The sequence below is a fragment of the Nerophis lumbriciformis genome, linkage group LG11, assembly GCF_033978685.3.
Source record: "Nerophis lumbriciformis linkage group LG11, RoL_Nlum_v2.1, whole genome shotgun sequence".
In the NCBI taxonomy this organism is placed as follows: domain Eukaryota; kingdom Metazoa; phylum Chordata; class Actinopteri; order Syngnathiformes; family Syngnathidae; genus Nerophis; species Nerophis lumbriciformis.
Window position 1 is genome coordinate 18,470,228 of NC_084558.2, and position 22,240 is coordinate 18,492,467.

Sequence of the window (22,240 nt, forward strand, 5' to 3'; positions counted from 1 at the left end):
TTTGTCCTGGATTATCCATTCAGACAGAGTAATGTGTGACATACATTTTGGAAAGTGAACTCCACAACATCATAGCTCCCTTATTATTTGTCAAAAATGGATGAAATTAAAAAAAAATGGTTAGTTTGATATCTCAAAGAAAATCACTTAATGAAATTTTTTTTAACTTGATTGAGATAGGCTACAGCACCCCCAGCAACCCCAAAAAGGACAAGCAGTAGAAAATGGATGATTCATTTTAATTATATACCGTATTTTTCGGAGTATAAGTCGCACCGGAGTATAAGTCGCACCTGCCGAAAATGCATAATAAAGAAGGAAAAAAACATACATAAGTCGCACTGGAGCCCGGCCAAACTATGAAAAAAACTGCGACTTATAGTCCGAAAAATACGGTAGTTAATTTAAGTAGCGACATTCCAATTAACAAAAAAATATCTTTAACTTCCATATTTCCTGGAATTTTCAACAGATGATACCATTTTGATAAAGCAACCCATAGACAATCTATTTCAATTAAATATAATTAGTTAATCAATTAATTAATTATTCCAAAAATTTAAAAACATTGTTTTTAAAGGTTTTTTTAAGCTTTCTACAAATGATACTTTCAACAACAAAAGGGTTCAATAAAAAGATCAATCAAATAAATGCAGTGTTGTCACGATACTCTCGAGTCCCCAGGGATGGCATCGCAACAGACACACACAGTAATGTTTTTCAAAGATCAAACTAAATGTTTTAAAAAAACATTGTGAAACGTCTTTTAGAGGGAATAACTGCATTACTAATACCTATAATAATAATAATAATACCTGGGATTTATATAGCGCTTTTCTAAGTACCCAAAGTCGCTTTACATGTAGAACCCATTATTCATTCACACCTGGTGGTGGTAAGCTACTTTCATAGCCACAGCTGCCCTGGATAGACTGACGGAAGCGTGGCTGCAATTTGCGCCAACGGCCTCTCCGACCACCACCTGTCATTCATCATTCAATTCACCGGCGTAAGTGGCACTGGGGGAAAAGGGTGAAGTGTCCCGCCCAAGGACACAACGGCAGCGATTCTTTGGATGGTAAGAGGCGGGGAGCGAACCTGCAACCCTCAGGTTTCTGGCACGGTTGCTCTACCCACTACGCCATGCTGCCCCTAAATGACTATGATACTATCTGACTATAGTGGAGTTTTTATTCTGAAAGAAATGTTACACACACGCCTGGTGGCAGCGAGCATCGTGGCTGCCGCCGCGGTCAAAAGTTTAAAGCCACGATCCATGATCAAATACACAGACTGTACGATCTTGAGACGGTGAATTTCAAGTGAAGATTTTTTTGTTTTCCTATTTTATGTCGAGGCACTTCTGGGAAATGTGAACTAAGTCATCAACACACAGAGAATAATGACCGCCTCGATATGGGCGGTCACACGCCGGTGCTGCAATGTTGATAAGTAGGTTTGGGCCGATTGTCATGTACCACTTGACCCCAAGAAACTGCACTTGAACCCTCGAGCAGGGGGAGGTGAATCTTTGCCCCAAACAGCAATCCATCCTTTTCAACAAAAAACAGGACCGCCCCTGGCTAAATTGGGGCCCTAATCAGAATTGTATTTAAAATCTAATATGAAGCACCCTGTCAATCATTAATTAACATTTTCACGTGCGCCTCTTCACACAAAATGGGGCCCCCACTGGTGGTGGGGCCCTACACACAACGCGTGATCTTTGTATAGGGAGGGATGTCTTTTCAACGAGCAGTAGCCTCTAATTTGTAGGTGCTGGACTTCCATTTAGAATGTGAGAGGGGTGATCAGAATTTCCTGGTCAGTATAAGTCTGGACACCTCTGATTACACAGCTGCCACCACCATCCAAGATTGATAGAGAGATGGATGGATACGTTCCATTCGGTCACCATTTGGTTCTGGTAGAATTTCAAAATAGTGTCAAACATAAGCATGGTTTCAAGAGTGCTGCAACTCACATTTTTGGAAAAACCAGCCATTATCCATTAATTTGGGGTTTTTCAGCCTTTTTGACTGCACAGAACAGTGTAGTCTGACAGACTGTTGAGGAAAATATGGGCTCCAGGCCACATAGTGATCTAATTTCACTTTACCACTGCACAGTACCTACTTTTCCATTGGCAAAGCCAGGTATTACACAGTTCTACGTCTAGTATCAGATCATCTAGGGTTCCAAGTGCATTACGTCCAGGGACTTGCACAAGCGTTTTTGGGGGACAAATGCTCAAGTCAGAAAAAAGGGCATCCATGGCAAAAATTTGTCATACAATTATTATTACAAAAATCCCAGCAGGATCTTTTCAATTTATATAGCAACACATTTATTATTTTTATGGTTTCTGACAGATTTGAATCATATCAGCACCATCATCATTCTTTAAACATTTTTAAAAAGCGTTTTAAGCTAAATTTATTGCGACGTTATGCTTAGTACATTTAGCACACCCCTTATGTCTGAGGAATTCACATTAGTCGCATAATTTTGGTCTTAACCTCTGTATGTATGATGAGATTATCGCGGATCTTTAAGATGCAACCTTTTGTCAAATTTGAATAATAGAATGTTGAGACTGATTTGGTGAATTAAAGATTCCTTTTTTATTTATAAATGAAATTGTAAATGGGTATTTGGTGGGTAGACTTTGAAATGTATTGTATTTTGTATATTATATGATGATGTATATTTTAACTGTGGGTCCCTGTCCATAAGCTGTGTGCTTCTTGGGATGACCTTTTTGCAGAACGGACTATGATATTAACAAAAGAATCAATAATGACATACAAAACTATGTCTGTCTGTAAATAAATGAATAAATTATAATAATAGAAATATTGTTGTACGCTGGCATCGTGAGGCGTTTGCGATTCCAAAAGATGCGGAGGATAGCAGGCAGTGTGCATGTAAGAAGAGTTTTTTTTCCACTTTAATACACAGGGCAAAATAGCAAAACTTAGTAGCATAGTGTGGAGTAAAACTTAAAGCGTAGCTCGAGGCTAAACCTAGCATCGTGCTTAGAGCATAGACTTAAACGTAGGTAGCGAGAAACCAACAACAAAACAGCCGCGTTTAGTGAACAATGGACCCGCGAGGAGGGCAGGGTGAACTGGAAAAATCAAGGGGACTGATTAGTGGTGATAGCAGGTGGCGTCACTAATCAATAAACAAAAACAGACACAAATAGCAACAACGTAAACAAAGGAGGACTAGGGGTGCTGGCAACAATACACTAAAACTACGTAGAACAGCAACAAAACCAAGAAAGGACATGACCCGCAGAGACCACAATACATCTCACCAGACTGTCGTAGCTCAACTTAAGACCCACCTTTCATCTCAACAATACATCATACATCAATATCTTTAATGAAAACTATTGAACTTGACTCACTTGTAGAACAGTAAACTGTTGTGAAATTATTTGCCTGTCGAGCTACCTTGGCTGGTTCTTGTGAAACAATGAATTTGAGTTGGAGCATTGGCCAAGGCTTGTCTTAAGTTGAAAAAAAATAAATTTTTAAACTGATTTACAGCGATTTGTGATAAATTAAAAAAAAAACGGGAAATTCCCCATATATTGAACATGACAAATGACAGTAAACATCTGGACAATGCTATTACCACCAATGCTATTTTGTTTAGAAAATGTCGGACCAGTAGCGATGTTACGTTTTCAGCTAAGCTAATTTTGTGGTTAATTTTGCACCAGACAATGTCAGGGAATTGCACAAATGCTATTTTTACCCATATGTCTGATGCTGTGTGTCAGAGGAGAGAAGAAGAGTACTTTAGGCTGCAGCCATTTGTAATTGAGTGGTTCTCAACCTTTTTTTTTAACCACCTCAGGAAAAACTTGACTCTTCAAGTGCCACCTTAATGACCAACAATAAAATACTGTCTTGTTGTATTCCTTAAAAACAAGGCAGATGTTTTATCCAACAAGTATATTTGATATTTTGGACCACTGTAACATTACATACAGTTTGAACAGTAACACTGTGTTTGAATATAGGAAAATAAACACTGTACTTCAATCAACTGATTCTTTTGGTATACCACTAGATGGAGCGTGCATACCACTAATCGGACACGTACTACAGTTTGAAAATAACTGTCCTACATTATTGGCTTGTGACTGTCGTCAAGCAATTTTTAGGGAAACCTGACAAGAACTCAAATATACAGTCGCGATCAAAAGTTTACATACACTTGTAAAGAACATAATGTCATGGCTGTCTTGAGTTTCCAAGCCACAGAACTTTCCTCCAGAAGGTCTTATCTTTGTCCATGTGATGTCAGATGAAACAAAAAAAATAGCTGTTTGGCCACAATACCCAGCAATATGTTTGGAGGAGAAAAGGTGAGGGCTTTAATCCCAGGAACACAAGGCCTACCGTCAAGCATGGTGGTGGTAGTATTATGCTCTGGGCCTGTTTTGCTGCCAATGGAACTGGTGCTTTACAGAGAGTAAATGGGACAATAAAAAAAGGAGGATTCCCTCCAAATTCTTCAGGACAACCTAAAATCATCAGCCCGGAGGTTGGGTCTTGGGCACAGTTGCGTGTTCCAACAGGACAATGACCCCAAACACACGGCAAAAGTGGTAAATTAATGGCTAAATCAGGCTAGAATTAAGGTTTTTAGAATGGCCTCCCCAAAGTCCTGACTTAAACGGGTGGACAATGCTGAAGAAACAAGTCCATGTCAGAAAACTAACAAATTTAGCTGAACTGCACCAATTTTGTCAAGAGGAGTGGTCAAAAATTCAACCAGAAGCTTACCAGAAGCTTGTGGATGGCTACCAAAAGCGCCTTATTGCAGTGAAACTTGCCAAGGGACATGTAACCAAATATTAACTTTGCTGTATGTATACTTTTGACTCAGCAGATTTGGTTACATTTTCAGTAGACCCATAATAAATTCATTAAAAAAAAAACTTCATGAATGTTTTTGTGACCAACAAGTATGTGCTCCAATCACTCTATAATTTTAATATTGGAAACTCAAGACAGCCATGATATTATATTCTTTTACAAATGTATGTAAACTTTTGATCGTGACTGTACAGTATGTCCTGTCAGATAATAAAATATATTTGCGTGGAATTAAAGACAGAGAATAATTTATATTTTTAAACTAACTGAAAAAAAACTGGCCTCCAGCTGAAAATGGTCATTTTCTCACGCAGGGCAAAAGGGCAAACGCTTGACCACCACCAGGGGTCTATCTTTGCACATGCCTGGTAGAGTCAATAATATATTGTTACATAAACCACTTATGGTACATGTGACCCACAGCCGTATGCAGAAAGCAGTAAAATACTACTGCTATGAAAAATACGTAGAAAAGAGTGCATGAAAATTGATACTAGCACAGGTATGTGGTGCAATTGCAGTATTTTGGACAGCCCAGAGTTGAGGGATAGTGTCGATCTCTTTAATGCAATCTCAGTCTAAAATAGTCAATTTTTTGTTATTTTGCAGGTTTGACAATAATGGAAAAAAAATAATCCAGTAAATGTACAATTTGTCAAAAAGTCAACTGTTTAATGTGCCCCACTAGCTGACAATACAGACATGGGTCGCCGGTCGGAGGAGGCCGAGAGCAGATCCAGCCAGCTCAGCCGCACCAAGACTCTCCTCCTATCTCAACTGGAGGAACTGAAGAAGCAGCTGGAGGAGGAGGTCAAAGTTAGTGTAACACAACTGAAACTGTGAAAATAAAGGGAAATTAAGTATTTATTGTGGCGCTATGAGAAGCAAAAGCAACACCCAACACGCGGTGTCCCACGGTTGCCAGTGTAAGCAGGCAGTCGGCGGAAGTTTGAGCTCAATGCGGCAGGAGTGTGAGGTGCTCAAGGAGCAGCTGGAGGAGGAGCAGGAGAGCAAGCAGGAGCTGCAGAGGCTCATCTCCAAGCTCAACAGTGAGGTGACACACTGGAGGACGAAACACGAGGCGGACGCCATCCAAAATGCTGACGAGCTGGAGGAAACCAAGTAGGTCAAGAAAGTGGATTCTGGCAGTCACAGTCATTTGAGCATTGAGTTCCAGCGGTCCAAATGATGCTTGTGCCACAGAAAGAAGCTGGTGTTGAGGCTGCAAGAGGCTGAGGAAGCAGTGGAAGCTACACAGGCTAAGTGCTCCTCTCTGGAGAAAACCAAACAGAGGCTCCAGGGAGAGGTGGAGGAGCTGTGCATCGACCTGGAGAAGGTAAAGTACAGGTCTACTTTTTCCCTATAAACACCTTTGATTAGAAAAGAGAAACATACATCGTGTTTTCCATTTTAGGCTTGTAACTGTGGACAAGCTCTTGATAAGAAGCAGCGGGTGCTGGAGAAGCAGCTGAGCGACTGGAAACAGAAGTGTGAGGAACTGGTAGCCGAGGTTGAGAACTGCCAGAAGGAGAGTAGACAACATGCTGACGAGCTTTTTAAAGTCAAGACGGTGCACGAAGAGTCTCTGGAGCAGCTGGAGGCTCTTCGAAGGGAGAACAAGGCTCACAAAGGTACATTAATACATCTGCCTCACATATTTCTTATATGACAACCATTTATGGCATACCAAAAGTGTTGGGAGTTACATGTTGTATAAGTAATTACATGTCAGAATCAGAATCAAAATCAGAATCGTTTTTATTGCCATTGTTTGAGAACGGGTTCACAAACTAGGAATTTTTGTTGGTGCAACCGTGCAACATAAAACACAACACAGAATAGGAATAAAAATTATACATGTATTATTAATATATTTTCAGTATATGTTACCCATTGCAATCAATCTATTAAAAAGTATACACATTTTAAAATCATCTGCCATTGTCTTAACTCCGACAACATGTATGCATTAGATCAGTGGTTCTTTTTCACCATGTTTCTCCAAGTACCACCTCAGAAAACACTTGGCTCTTCTAGTACCACCATAATGATTAACATTAAAATACAGTAGCTTAATAGCCCTAAGTATTAATTTTAAAAAAGGCAGAGGTTTTATTAAACAAGTATATATATTTTTTTTTTGGGCCACTGTAACATTACACACAGTTTGAAAAGTAACACTGTGTTTGCATATAGACAAATAAAACACTGTACTTTAATAAAGTGATTATTTGGTTTACCACTAGATGAAGCCTGTGTACCACTAGTGGTAAGTTTACCACAGTTCTAGGATTCTGCGTTAGATTTTGGTTTAAGTCTGACTGTATGTCAATCATACAGTAACATACCATCACTGTTTGGTGGTGATGTGACTCATTCTTGGTATATGTTAAAAACGTAACACTCGGCAAATAAACGCTTTCTTTTTTTGTTCACGTTTTTTTTAATGGGATCGGATCGGGGGCCAAGAGTTACATGAACTCTAGGTGGGAGCGTGTTTTGCCTGAACATTGGCTCGAATTTGAGAGCATGCTGCAACTAACGCGTCGTCTATCCACAGTCGGAAACCGTGGCGGAAAATAAACGTTTTCTTTCAAGTAGCATCATCACTGGTGGATGAGAGGAAAAAAATATGGTTAAACATGCTACACACACTGGGCTAACTGCTAAAGCTTCGATGTAAAGTCGGGGTGATCGATCCGGATGTCGATAATATTGACACCTTGTCTTGTACGTATGTAAATCAGACCTCGGAAATTATTTTTACTCAGAGGGCCACATGTATACAAAACCCAAAACCAGTGAAGTTGGCACTTTGTGTAAATCGTACATAAAAACAGAATACAATGAATTGAAAATCCCTTTCAACTTATATTCAATTGAATTCACTGCAAAGACAAGATATTTTAACGTACGAACTGGTAAACTTTGTTATTTTTTGCAAATATTAGCTCATTTGGAATTTGATGCAACATGTTTCAAAAAAGCTGACACAAGTGGCAGAAAAGACTGAGAAAGTTGAGGAATGCTCATCAAACACTTATTTGGAACATCCTACAGGTGATCGGCTAATTGGGAACAAGTGGGTGCCATGATTGGGTATAAAATCAGCTTCCAACAACTCAGTCATTCACAGACAAGGATGGGGCAAGGGTCACCACTTTGTGAACAAATGCGTGAGCAGATTTTTGAACAGTTTAAGAACAACATTACTCAATGAGCTAAAGCAAGGATTTTAGGGATTTCACCATCTATGGTCCGTAATATCATCAAAAGGTTCAGAGAATCTGGGGAAATCACTGCACATAAACCGCAAGGCCGAAAACCGACATTGAATGGCCGTGACCTTCGATCCCTCAGGCAGTACTGCATCAAAACCCGACATCAGTGTGTAAAGGAAAACCACTGTCAGTAACTACTGTTCGTGGTTATGTCTGTAAGTGCAAGTTAAAACTCTACTATGCAAAGCCAAAGCCATTTATCAACAACACCAGAAACGCCGTCGGCTTCTCTGGGCCCAAGCTCATCTAAAATGGACTGATGCAAAGTGGAAAAGTGTTCTGTGGTCTGAGTCCACATTTCAAATTGTTTTTTGGAAACTGTGGACGTCGTGTCCTCCGGACCAAAGAGGAAAAGAATCATCCGGACTGTTATAGGCGCAAAGTTCAAAAGCCAGCATCTGTGATGGTATGGGGGTGTATTAGTGCCTAAGACATGGGTAACTTACACATCTGTGAAGGTACCATGCTGAAAGGTACATACAGGTTTTGGAGCAACATGTTGCCATCCAAGCAACATCTTTTTCAGGGACGCCCCTGCTTATTTTAGCAAGACAATGCCAAGCCACATTCTGCACGTGTTACAACAGTGTGGCTTCGTAGTAAAAGAGTGCGGGTACTAGACTGGCCTGCCTGTAGTCCACACCTGTCTCCCATTGAAAATGTGTGGCGCATTATGAAACGTCAAATATGACAACGGAGACGCCGGACTGTTGAACAACTTAAGCTGTACATCAAGCAAGAATGGGAAAGAATTCCAACTTAAAAGCTTCAAAAATTGGTCTCCTCAGTTCCCAAACGTTTACTGAGTGTTGTTAAAAGGAAAGGCCATGTAACAGTGGTAAAAATGCCCCTGTGCCAACTTTTTTACAATGTGTTGCTGCGATTAAATAATCATTAAGTTAATTACTATTTGCAAAAACAAATTCAGTTTCTCAGTTCGAACATTAAGTATCTTGTCTTTGCAGTCTATTCAATTGAATATAAGTTGAAAAGGATTTGCAAATCATTGTATTCTGTTTTTATTTACAATTTACACAACGTGCCAACTTCACTGGTTTTGGGTTTTGTAGAAAAAAATGCATCTGGGGGCTTGTGTGTGTCTAATATTATCAATATTACAATATTACCTAACAAATCTAAATATTAATTTATGAACGTTGCTGCTCTTTTACTTCTCAGACCACTTCCTCAATCGACATATTTTACAATTAAGTAAAAATACAACAAAAATACAACAAATATACAACAAAAAGGCAACAAACGTGGCAAAATAGCAACAGCCAAGGATAAAAAAAACATCCACAATCTGATACAATACCACTTTTATGCAGAACTTTGTTGTAGAAATATGCGTTCACATCTGTCCCTGACACTCGCGTCATGTGCTGGCTTTTCTGTGAACAAACTTCGCCCACTGTGCTTCGTGTCTTGTCTGCCTGTAGCAGCTGCAACATCGTCCCTATGATTCCGGTAATAACCCGTGTATCACTCAAAAGCGCAGATTCCAACCATTCGAATACTTTGAATAGTTTCACTTACGGTAATTCAAAAACAATACTGCACGTGATATTACCAGCTACAGTTTGGATGTTAAAGGTTTAAAAAAAATCATTTAGGGACGTCACGAGGTCCAAACTGAAGATCCTTCCGTCTTGTTTTTTATCCTAGTATTCCAAATGTCTTTTTTGGTTGTTGTTTTTTGTTGTATCAATTATATGGGAGAGGGACTAATAACCTTGCGGTCCTCTCTAAGGTTTCTAATTGTAATCCCATTGGGTTGAGTTTTTTCTTGCCCTGATGTGGGATCTGAGCCGAGGATGTCATTGTAGCTTGTGCAGCCCTTTGAGACACTTGTGATTAAGGGCTATATAAATAAAATTTGATTGATTGATTGATTGATTGAAGCCTCTGGATATAGTAATGTTTTGAGGGCCAAACGTAAACGATTAAAATGGGAGCCAATAATAATTTTTGCTTTTTTCAACACCACAAATTTAATAAATCCTCTGATTTACAACAATACTAGCAAATTCTTAATTAAATAAGCTTTTTTTTTTTTTAAAAAAAGGTGTTATTGTAGATGCTTTAGTTAATTGTAATAAAACATACATTTTCAGCTATATCATTTTTTGTCAAAGTGTCGGATCGGAACTTTAAATCGGGTCTGATGTTGATCGGGAGATCCCTGATTGATATCATGTGTAGTGCCTGCTTTGTTGGAAATGTTGTCGTACACTATAACCTTTATGTGACCTTGTCTAAATGTTTGAATTCACATGTCCCAACTATTCATTGTTTCGGTTCTTTTTGTACACCTTGCTGTTCTCCAACAAGAAACGGAAATAATCCCAAGATTGTTCAAAATGTTCACAGAAAAGCATAATGTAAGCATTTTTCTTACATTGTCTCTGTATCTCTGTTGCAACCTGTATACTGTAATAGTGTACTCTAAGCTCCTGAGCTACTTCCCTCCTGTTCCATATTGGTCTCATCATGTCAAAATAATTTTGCAATGCAGTCTGCTGAAAATGATGGAAAGTGCCACTCTAAATAGCAACCGACACTGTGGTCAAAGTCTGAATTGCCACAAAAAACATTTCAAAATATTTGTCACGTTTCAAGTGTCAGGTAAACCGTGACAAATGTATTGGTCAATTTAACGTTGACACACTGGTTTTGAATTCAAAGCAAGTTGTGCAACAAGTGCAGAAATATTGTTGGTCATACACATTCATAAGTTTAGAGGTTATAGTACATTTCAGCTTCATCATGAAATTGCACCTGCCATTTAATATCCTTAACTTTTGTGAGTTGTCTATATTATAAGCCTAATGACAGTAGCTAAAATATATCTTATTTTGGAAGTACCTTTCCTAACATTGGACACCAGTAAACTACACTGTCTTACTAATGTATGTCTCCTATTCATTTTCATTTGTTTTTCTTTCAAATTCAGTCAACAAAAGACATGAATTACATTTACTGACACAGCAATACAGTATTTCAATTGACTTGATTAATAGAATTGAACCTTTAAAGTCAAATACAGTCTGTTCTGAGATGACTTCTGACATACTGGATCTGGTGCAGTAGTGGATGACAAAAACCTAAATTTTAAAGGCAAACTATTGAGTAGTACCAGAAAAGCATAACTTACTTAATGACTTCCTTTTTTTTTTTTTTTTACAGAAGAGATTATCGACCTCACAGACCAGCTCTCAGATGGAGGCAAGAATGTCCACGAACTGCAGAAAGCAAAGAAGAAGATTGAGATGGAAAAAGAGGAGTTACAAGCTTCATTGGAGGAGTCAGAAGCAGCTTTAGAGGTACGGTCATACAGCAAGTGCAGAATGATGACTTAAACTTTTCTTACTTATTGGTAAGAACATTTGAAATCAAACCATAGAGGCATTGCAGAGATAACAATCTTGCCTTCCTTCATACTTCGCCAAACGAGCTGTTCGGTATTTGCTCATTTTGTGACATTTTTGCTGTGTGTGACGTTAGCGGATTATCCATATATGGTTGAAATTTACCCAAAGTGCCTTGCGCGTGTTCACCAGTGTAGTCCGTGCTGTAGTCAATAAGCTAAACGTTTTTTGCTACCCTCTTGTTGTGGGGCAGACTGGCTCATACATGCACATGCATCCTCCGCTGTTGCCATTTCTAATACAAAGTAGCGTATAGTTCAAACGTATAGCTGTTAGTAGACTCGCTATGGAAGCGCTAAAAACGACAACATGGCTGATAGGGAAAAGACGCATGGCTGATAACAACATGGCTGATAGGGATAAGACGCAGTCTAAGTGGAGCCACGTAAATAAGACCGCCCACAAAACGACGCATTCTGAAGAAACGGCCAGAAAGCAGCTTGAAGATGTATGGAGGTTCACTTGTGTCGTTATTACGAAAGCTTTATGTAATATATGTAACTGAGTTTTTTGCATTTGAATTTTGTGAACAAAATTTTTTTTACATCAAATGATGCTGACAGTTTAATAAAAAAACAGTGTATTAATATTCAGTGTATAAAACTTCAGTGTTTTAAAATTCAGTGTATAAATATTCAGTGTAAAAAAAATGAGTGTATAAATATTCAGTGTAAAAAATCAGTGTATAAATATTCAGTGTAAAAAAATTCAGTGTATGAAAATTCAGTGTATAAATATTCAGTGTAAAAAAAATCAGTGTATAAATATTCAGTGTAAAAAAAATCAGTGTATAAAAATTATGTGCTGAAAAATTTGCTGCTTCAAAAAACAAGACTTACTTCCGGTAAATTAAAACTAAAACAGATTATCCTGTTTTAGAACCAGCCAATGAGGTGTCATAAATTGATGTAAAATAAATCAGTTCACAAAATTCAAATGCAAAACATTCAGTTAAATAAATTCAGTGTAATAAAGACACCAATTAACCTCCACTAAGATTGACTGTAAAACATAATCTCTGCAAAAGTTTGACCAAACCATTAAATGTTGTGTAGACCACAAGGAAGTGCTTTAAATGTAAAACATCTGAATTTGACCCCTTTAAAGGACACACCATTTTTAAATTGTTTCTTCACATCACTTTACAGTAATGAAGTTGCATTAATCTGGGTTTAGGCGGAAGAAACCAAGCTGCTGAGGCTGCAGCTGGAGTTGTCTCAAGTTAAAGGAGATCTTGAGCGCAGACTTCAAGAGAAAGAAGAAGAGGCTGAAGCTGCTCGGTACCTTTTATGTCTCAATGTCACTTTCCACATCTATCACACTAACTCTCTTTTGTTCTGTAAACTCTTCTGCTTTTAACATTGTCCTTTATTTCCCCTTCATGTATTCAAACGCAGAGGTAAGACCTGTCTCATTCCGCTTCTTCTTCCTTCAAAACCAGCTTGGCTGCGATTAAATACAACATTCGGTAACACTTTAGTGTGGGGAACATATTGATAATTAATTAGTTCCTTATTAACATGCAAATTAGTAACATATTGGCTCTTAATTAGTCATTATTAAGTACTTATTAATGCCTTATTCTGCATGGCCTTATTATACAACCAGTAAGCCATTAACTAAGAGTCTTAGTTAGTCTTAACCCTAACCCTCTAACCCTAACCATAACCATAACCATAGCCCCAACCCTAACACCAACCCCAACCTTAAACCTATAACCCTAACCCCAACCCTATACCCAACATTCATATGACCTCATTCTTCTCTTTGACCGTGTTCCTTCTTCTTTGTCAGAAAAAGCCATCAGAGGGCGTTGGAGTCCCTACAGGCCACTTTGGATGTGGAGCTCAAAGGTCGAGCGGAAGGACTGAAGCTCAGAAAGAAACTGGAGGCTGATCTCGCCGAACTGGAGCTTCAAGTGGAACTACTTACCAAGAGCAACAATGAGTTCAGCAAGAGCAGCAAAAAGAGTCAGCAGCAGATCAAGGTTTGATGACAGCGTGATATTTTGTCCACTCCGTCAGTCTGCTACTTAGAAGAGAGCACAGAACGACTCCTTTCTGCTTCAGGATATGCAGGCTCAGCTGGAGGAGGAGGTGAGGAGCCGCGAGGAGCGCAAGGAGGAGATGGCGGTCTTAGAGCGACGTTGCGCTCTGCTGGTCAGCGATAGCGAAGAGACTCGCTCTGCCCTGGAGAGCACAGAGAAGACTCGCAAAGCATTGGAAGTGGAGCTGCAGGATGCCAATGAAAAATGTAGTGACCTCAACAACCAGGTGACTTTTTTTCATCAGTTCAACCAAATGTTGTGTTTTTGCTGAACACAACATCTAAAATCCATCTCCCGGTTTGATCTACTAAGATCCAAATACCACACGCTAAATAGCGTGTGCAAACTTTTAACAGTGTGCGTGTACTATGAGTGTGTTTGTTTGGGATGATCTACTAAGACTCTGATCCAGGGATCCAGAAAAAAAAAGGCCATTAGACACCAAAACTAATTCTTAATTAACCTCTTAAATCATCCAGCTGATATAAAACTATAAAATGGTATTGTTGAGTAGACAATATGTCTTTTTTAAATGTTTTATTTCTGACAGTTCAATTGTGTTGACACATGCGTAGGATGGAGAGTTTCAAACGTGCAACATTTTGACGCAAAACAGCTGCCACATAACAGTTTCAGCTTTGATAAATCACATTGAGAGTGCTTAGTGATTACATTTACATTTCCTCCTCCAAGTAAAGAGTCGCTTATCTCTTGACTTTGGTGCTCTCTCAGCCAGTCAGTCAAACCAAAGTCCACAAACAAGTGTATGTCCATGAAAGACGAGGAAGGTATTTGGAGCTTCTTTGATTAGCTATCCTGTGGAGAAGTCTTGCCAAGCTGTTCCAGCTGGGAGACAAAATCCAGATTAGAATGTTTGTGATTGAGGGCGCGAAAACAATTTGAAACATTCCACTCTAATTGTCCATTTCTGGTCCTCAAATTGGCCGTAACTTTGCCTTGCAGAGCAGACAGCTTCTCCAAAATGTTATCCAGGTTGTGATTTAGTTCAGAAACCACAAACATCTGAGTGCCTACAGCTTTGCCCACCCTTCAATCATCATAATAACGGGACTTCTGCAGATTTGAGTAAGCGTTGCACTGATGGATGGACAAATTCGGCAGCAGTTTAAGGTACCCCAAAGCTGCCAGCATTTTCCGAATTTGTCGATACACCTGGGCAATGCTTACTCAAATCAGCAGACGTCCCATTGTCATGTTTCCGAATAGGTAGATGTCTTCAACATCCTCGACTAAAAGAATCCCCAGTTAAAAGTTAAAAAGTACCATATATATATATATATACACTTGCACATTTCAACATGTACAAAAAAAGATTAGGGAAAAGGACAGATTATTCAATCCTACCCATAGCCGCCTTAGTGCATTGGCGATTGTGTTCTCTCAGCTGCGTTGTTTATTCCCACTGTTCTGAGCGGGGCTCAAACCCAGGTTGCCGGTGTGAAATGCCAGCATCCTGACTACTGAGCTAAGAGCACAGGCTGTCCCCTGGACCACCAGCACTATTCTTTTTACACTCGCACAGACATTGTTGCTGTTCAAATCAAAAACATTTTTTCTAACGGTTTTTTGTGGGTGGGAGGGGTGTTAGGTTGGGGGGGTTGTTGAGGTTTGATGTAGGGGTTCCCAAACCCCCTCTGCCTGATCCTACCCCTATTTCTCAGAGTCTTAGCATTTCTTGATATTCTGTTCACTTCCTGTGTTTAACTTTTTTCTATGCTCCCATTGCCAGCAAAGGAAGAGGAAATACAGTTAGAAGAAAGAGTATGAATCAAGTAATTACAGGACATTGATTATTGTTGACAATAATAAGATATTCAAGGTTCGACACAAATAAGAGCTAATGATAATCGGTGCAGTTATTGGCTTTTGAGAATAAATTTGTCTGGACAAAACCAAAAGTTTGCTATTTACTCTTGTTGATACAAACATCGCATCGCTCATTCATCAATTAATTGAAAATAGACCAATCACTGATGGACGATAATGGGATCTATGGTGTTTCTCTTATCCCTGAGTTTTAGTTCCAGTCGGCTCTGAGTGGAAAGAGGAAGCTGGAGGTGGATCTCCAAACTTTGCTGCAGGAGCACGAGGAGCTCCAAGCAGAGATGAGAGGATCCTTAGAAAAGGCCAAGAAGACCAGCTGTGAGGTAAAAGGCACACCACCCAAACTGGAGGAAACCACACAGGGCTAAAGCTATCAACTGCTTGGATACTGTCACGTGGCTTCTTCCCGGAAGTGAAACCCAGTGGTGGTCAACCAAGCTAAGATGGCTGTTGTGCAGCAAGCAGCGTGCAAACTATCTGAGTACAAAAGAGGCTTAAATCTTCCTATACTTGATCAAAAAAAGATTTGTCTAGTGATATAAAGAATTGTACGTCGGTCGCGTTCCCAGACATATCGAACTATCGTGCTCCAGACATAATTCTAGACGACAAAACAGATGGAAACTTGGAAAAACATGGAGGTCTACAGCTTCTTTGTGTGTGGCTGGGTCAAGAAAATTGTTATCAAGACTCTCCCAGATAAATATACATAGTTTTTGCTTGGGTAAGGTTGCATTTTAAAGATTTAACTTTGCGGCTACAGCCATGTTTGTTGCTGTTGTTGCACGCGCCGTTTATGGGTAGCGTGTTTTCCCCCGTCTCTACCAAAATATAACAATAAATGTCAACATTGTGTATGTGCTGAAAGCTTCATTTATGATTGTTGCCTTTGGTAAAAGCTTAACTCTTTTAGGTTTTGCTCACCTTTGCTTTCATTTATTTAGACTTGCCAAGATGGTGGTTTTCGAAACACTCGTAGCAAAAAGAAATTAAGAAATACAAATAATATCAAGATAATACTTAAATGGGTAATAATAAATGTTAAAAGTATATTAAACAAACCTTTAACGAAATGATCACTGGAAACTTGTGCTTTCTTCAACTCTGCTTCCTTGGACTGGAGTGCGAGATCCTTTTGTAAACTCTTGCATTCTTTCGTCCTTTTTGATTACCTCTCCAGGACCTCTGAAGAAATGTTTATCTTTTTTGCGATTTAACGATTCATATGGCGGAAAACAACGCAAGCATGTGAAGGGCTAAATGGGGCCTCGTACTTAATGAGAACAGAGCGAGTTGACCACCACACATTGACCACCACGCATATTTAACGGGCGGGACGTGAGCCAGACGTGACGTCAATAAAATCCAATCAATATACCCTTGAATGTGTGCAGTTGGCCAGAGTGGGGGAGGAGTTCCGCCTGGAGCAAGAGCACGTGCTCCATCTGGAAAGGGTAAAGAAAGGTCTGGAGGGCCAAGTGAAAGATATGAGCAGCAGACTGGATGAGGCTGAGCAGATGGCTCTGAAAGGTGGCAAGAAGATCATCCAGAAGTTGGAGGCGAAGGTAAACCAACCTGTATGTTTTAGCATCAGCTTGTAAACCAATTATTGATCTTTGGGTGTTAATCTTGGAGTCCAAGAGGTTGTACCGTAAACTACAAATATCTCAAGAGTTGCTCAAAACTCTTAAAGTATGTTGGCCTCTCTTCAGTAAACCTATTGTGATGACCACCATACTTGCCAACTCTCCCGGATTTTCCGGGAGACTCCCGAAATTCAGCGCCTCTCCCGAAAACCTCCCGGGACAAATTTTCTCCCGAAAATCTCCTGAAATTCAGGCGGCGCTGGAAGCCACGCCCCCTCCAGCTCCATGCTGACCTGAGTGACGTGTCGACAGCGGCCAGCCTGTTCTCACGTCCGCTTTCCCACAATATAAACAGCGTGCCTGCCCAATCAAGTTATAACTGTAGAATGATAGAGGGCGAGTTCTTGGTTTCTTATGTGGGTTTATTGTTAGGCAGTTTCATTTACGTCCTCCCAACGCGGTAACAACACACAACAACAGCAGTCACGTTTTTGTCTACCGTAAAGCAGTTCGTCTGCCGTAAACAGCAATGTTGTGACACTCTTAAACAGGACAATACTGCCATCTACTGTACATGCATATGTGACATTAACATCTACGGCTTTTAGAGAGTGCAGTGCACAACTGCGCACACAACAAGGAGACGAAGCAGAATGCATCATCAGAGAGGGTGTTCAGCATGGTTAGAACAATAGTGACAGAGAATAGAACAAGGATGGACAATTCAACCCTTAACTCAACAATGAGTAGATGAGTGTTATGTGTGTGTATATGTGTAAATAAATGAACACTGAAATTCAAGTATTTCTCTTATATATATATATATATATATATATATATATATATATATATATATAGCTAGAACCCCCCCCCACCCCCCACACACACACACACACACCTCCCGGAATCGGAGGTCTCAAGGTTGGCAAGTATGATGACCACATCACATTTTGAGTCCATCACCCTCTGGTGTCAAAGCAAGCCCTCGCCAAATTAAATAATGCTCATTTAGGCTAGACACACACTGCAACTCATGCCTTTTTCAACAATTTGAATTGACCTAAAGCACACGTGGCCCTCTACTTAACTTCATAGTGTAGTGTGATTGCGGTCCACGCACCCTGAGAGCTTAATAGTTAAATATATCACAGCAGTCTTGAATCCCACTCGACACTAACTAAAATAACATTGGGCAACATAAAAAGCCAATTTCCTTGAAGCAAGCTGACGTTTTACCTGAGGAATTTAGCAGTGTCAAAATATATAATTTTTACAATCAACTTTACATTTATACAGTAATTACTTGGGGCCTACCACAGCACAGGGTCACTATTTACAGCTCACCAATACTCTACCTCCATTGCCCCCCAGATAAATTAAGTTTGAGATTCCGGACCTACAGCGGTGATTTGAAATCCTTGGTAGCAGTCATGGCGCCTATCGTTTAGTTGGCCATACTCTCTTTGTACACCACTCTGACTAGTGGTACACGTACCACCGTGTGAGAATCCCCCGGTCTAGACAAAGCTCCCCGGAGAAAATAATTTTTGCTCAATTCTTTGCAGTGAAGGATGTATGACTCACTGTCTGGACATGTCAGCATGGAACAAAAAATGTCAGAATTATATTAGCTACAGCAATAAACCATCCATGAAACTATCAAGTTAGGGTCTGGTGCACTGTGATGTTTGCTGAAAATGAGCTTTACCAATTCTCGGTACACTTTGGATAGGTCAGCACTGATCAAGGCTAAATTCTCACCATAAGGATGTTGAAGTGGGATGGCAATGGTTGTTGTGACAGCCAGTAAATATTATGACATCATTATATTATACCAGCAACACAACCCAGCTTTTAATAGCTTGAAATTGTAATCCACGTTTATTTTATTTTTTTCAAATGTTGCTTTTTGTTTCCTCCCATTCAATCAATTGTAAAAAAATTGTTGTCATCAAAATACCATCAACCAATCAACGGTTAGCAGAAGAGTGCATTTTGTGTAAAACTGTCTGGCAGAACGATATTGAATTCAAATATAAGACTTGGTAGTGACAAGACAAACATGGTACATCTTTTATAGCAGGGGTCCCCAAACTGTGGCCCGATGCGCCAGATACGGCCCGCCAGCGTCCAAATTCTGGCCCGCAGGAAGTCCCAAGTAAAAATGTTTTTTTATTATTATTTTCCCATCGATAACGTGATGTCATCACGTGCACAATCTTTCAATTAGTGAGGGAAAAAAATGGCAAAATCGTTGGGGAAATGTAAAATAGACTCAGAGTGTAGAGTTTTTAAACCAGTGGACATATGCTTTTTTTTGTTCAGTGTGAGGAGAAAAAAAAAAAAAAAAAAAAAAAAAAGTATATATATATATATATATATATATACATATATATATATATACATATATACATATATATATATATATATATATATATATATATATATATATATATATATATATAATATATAATGTGTGTGTGTGTCCGGGTCAAAACGTCCTGGGGCTGGGACCCCTGTTTTATAGACTGCAGGGCAATGTTAACTTATCCTAATATTTATTTCATATTGCCTTTCACTGTGGTTGTGTTGTCACGGAAATGTGTTCATTGTACTTTGCTGTGGCCTTCACAGTCTCATCTGGTGCAGGACACAGAGTGTTCATTCATGGTCATTCATGTGATGAAGTCTTAAATTCTGGTTCCTCCGACAAAAAAGCAGACAGATTTAAAACCAGAAACTTCTTGCTGTATCATGCATAACTCGAAAAAATAGCAACAAAAACAGATGTGCCTATTCACGTTAAAGTGTGCCAAGCTGGTAAAAAAAACACCCTCTGATGAAAGGATTTAGATTTTGTGGTGAAGCTGGACAAGAGGAGGTTGCTGCAAAAACAGTTTAGACGGATCACTGTCCTTAAAAGTCCTTTGATGCAAAATGTACTTTTTAATGATCTTTTAATAGTAACATGTGTCCCTGCAGCATGCTTTATGGCCTCCACACATGAGAAAAAATCATCAAATCAAATCATCATCTCCCTTACTCATTAGGTCCACCTTTAAAGGGGAAGTTTTTCCTGTTTTCTGACTTCTAAATGTTACAATGTTTGATACTTATGTTAAACAATGCCATAGCGTCAAATCATGAGGTCCGTGTGTTTAGGCGTCAACTTGCTCATCATTTTGGATGCCACTAAATGCTGTGTCTTGCAGTCTTGTTTTAACATGTGGGGCATAGTGACATCACAGATTGACGGACGTCCTTATATGGGTATTTTAGTACATGTTGCCGAGCCGAAAATGCTGTCTGAAAGGAACTTCCTTGTTAAAATGCCCTCCCGCCTGCTCTGATGTCTATCTGTAAATCAAATAATTTGTGTTTATTTTTTTTATTTGTACACGTCATTTTACATGGGACTTTGGACCAGCACAAAAAGTGGATTAGCCACTAGACTCCGACATAAAAGACGGCGCCATTACAACTTGGTTTGAGGAAACAATAAAGTAAGTAGGATAAAGTATTATATTTATTTTAATCGTGTCACGCACACAATAACGCGGTGATAATAAATGCCGGCAAATGCACTTTTTTTTGATGCGGCATCATGCTCAGTCGGTGCAAGGTGTACTAATGACCAGTGAATCTGTATATTGTTTATGAAATCCATTTAGGACCATGTCTGGAAAAAAGAAAATAACAGCAATGTTGGTCTTCATGATATATTTTTAACAGTGTACATTTTCACAAGATACATTCGGAAATGAGATTGAGATGGTCAGGGTGGGGCGTGGAGGGTTTTGTTTGAAATCTAAATCGAACTCCCATGCACAAACCGTTGGCAGATTTTTGCAGAAAGTGAGTATTAAATATGGCGGTGGTGCAAAATTTACATCAAAGAACATCTAATACATTTCATCTAGACCATTAGTTCTCAAGCTTTTTTTTTTTTTTTTTTTTAACCAAGTACCACCTCAGCAAACATTTGGCTCTCCTAGTACCACCATAAAGACCAACATTAAAATACAGTAGCATAGTAGGTCTAATTATTCATTAAAAAAAGCAGAGGTTTAATCCAACAAGTACATTTAATATTGTTGGCCATTGTAACATTACACACTATGAACAGTAACACTGTGTTTGCATATTTAATTAGGTGATTTTTTTTGGCGCACCGCTAGATGGAGCACACAAACCACAGTTGGAGAATCACTGATTTCGACCAAAAATGTAGATTGGAATCATCATAGGTCATCTTTAAGTGGCACTCAAACGCTTGGTCTGTAAGCTTTGGCTATCCTTGGTTTTACCGGCTCTTAGCCATCGCCTGCTTGATGAGCCAACTATTCTACCTTTATTAAAAAAAAAAACTAAAAAAACAACTACCGTATTTTTCGGACTATAAGTCGCAGTTTTTTTCATAGTTTGGCCGGGGGTGCGACTTATACTCAGGAGCGACTTATGTGTGAAATTATTAACACACTACCGTAAAACATCAAATAATATTATTTATCTCATTCACGTAAGAGACTAGACGTATAAGATTTCATGGGATTTAGAGATTAGGAGTGACAGATTGTTTGGTAAACGTATAGCATGTTCTATATGTTATAGTTATTTGAATGACTCTTACCATAATATGTTACGTTAACATACCAGGCACGTTCTCAGTTGGTTATTTATGCATCATATAACGTACACTTATTCAGCCTGTTGTTCACTATTCTTTATTTATTTTAAATTGCCTTTCAAATGTCTATTCTTGGTGTTGGGTTTTATCAAATACATTTCCCCCAAAAATGTGACTTATACTCCAGTGCGACTTATATGTTTTTTTCCTTCTTTATTATGCATTTTCGGCCGGTGCGACTTATACTCCGGAGCGACTTATACTCCGGAGCGACTTATACTCCGAAAAATACGGTAAGCTTTAATACATACAGTATCTAAAATAAAGCCTGGAGACCAACCCCCAATTCCGTACCTGGTTTTAGAGTTCTGGGGCGGAGCCACCCACACACACCTGCAGCCAATTTGCTACTGGCCTACTTGAGGCTCCCTGCCAGTCGTCTCAGTGCCAGTTGGTTGTAGATATTTCACTCACTTTCAAGAACTTCTTCCACTTGTGAGGTGGTTTCCTGTGAAAGTCATTTTC

The 22,240-nt window shown here is 39.2% G+C and overlaps 1 protein-coding gene across 12 annotated transcripts in view; it reads left to right on the forward strand.

Moving 5' to 3' along the window:
• Window positions 1-22,240, forward strand: part of LOC133610666 (putative uncharacterized protein MYH16) — a 113,656-nt gene that overhangs the window by 85,734 nt on the left and 5,682 nt on the right. For all 12 annotated transcript variants that reach the window (XM_061967156.1, XM_072914087.1, XM_061967151.1 and 9 more), the window contains 10 exons: window positions 5,587-5,714; window positions 5,824-6,020; window positions 6,102-6,234; window positions 6,313-6,529; window positions 11,369-11,505; window positions 12,787-12,890; window positions 13,405-13,597; window positions 13,680-13,883; window positions 15,700-15,825; window positions 16,897-17,067. In XM_061967156.1, coding sequence (XP_061823140.1) covers window positions 5,587-5,714; window positions 5,824-6,020; window positions 6,102-6,234; window positions 6,313-6,529; window positions 11,369-11,505; window positions 12,787-12,890; window positions 13,405-13,597; window positions 13,680-13,883; window positions 15,700-15,825; window positions 16,897-17,067 — 1,610 coding nt within the window. The remainder of the gene's footprint in view (window positions 1-5,586; window positions 5,715-5,823; window positions 6,021-6,101; window positions 6,235-6,312; window positions 6,530-11,368; window positions 11,506-12,786; window positions 12,891-13,404; window positions 13,598-13,679; window positions 13,884-15,699; window positions 15,826-16,896; window positions 17,068-22,240) is intronic.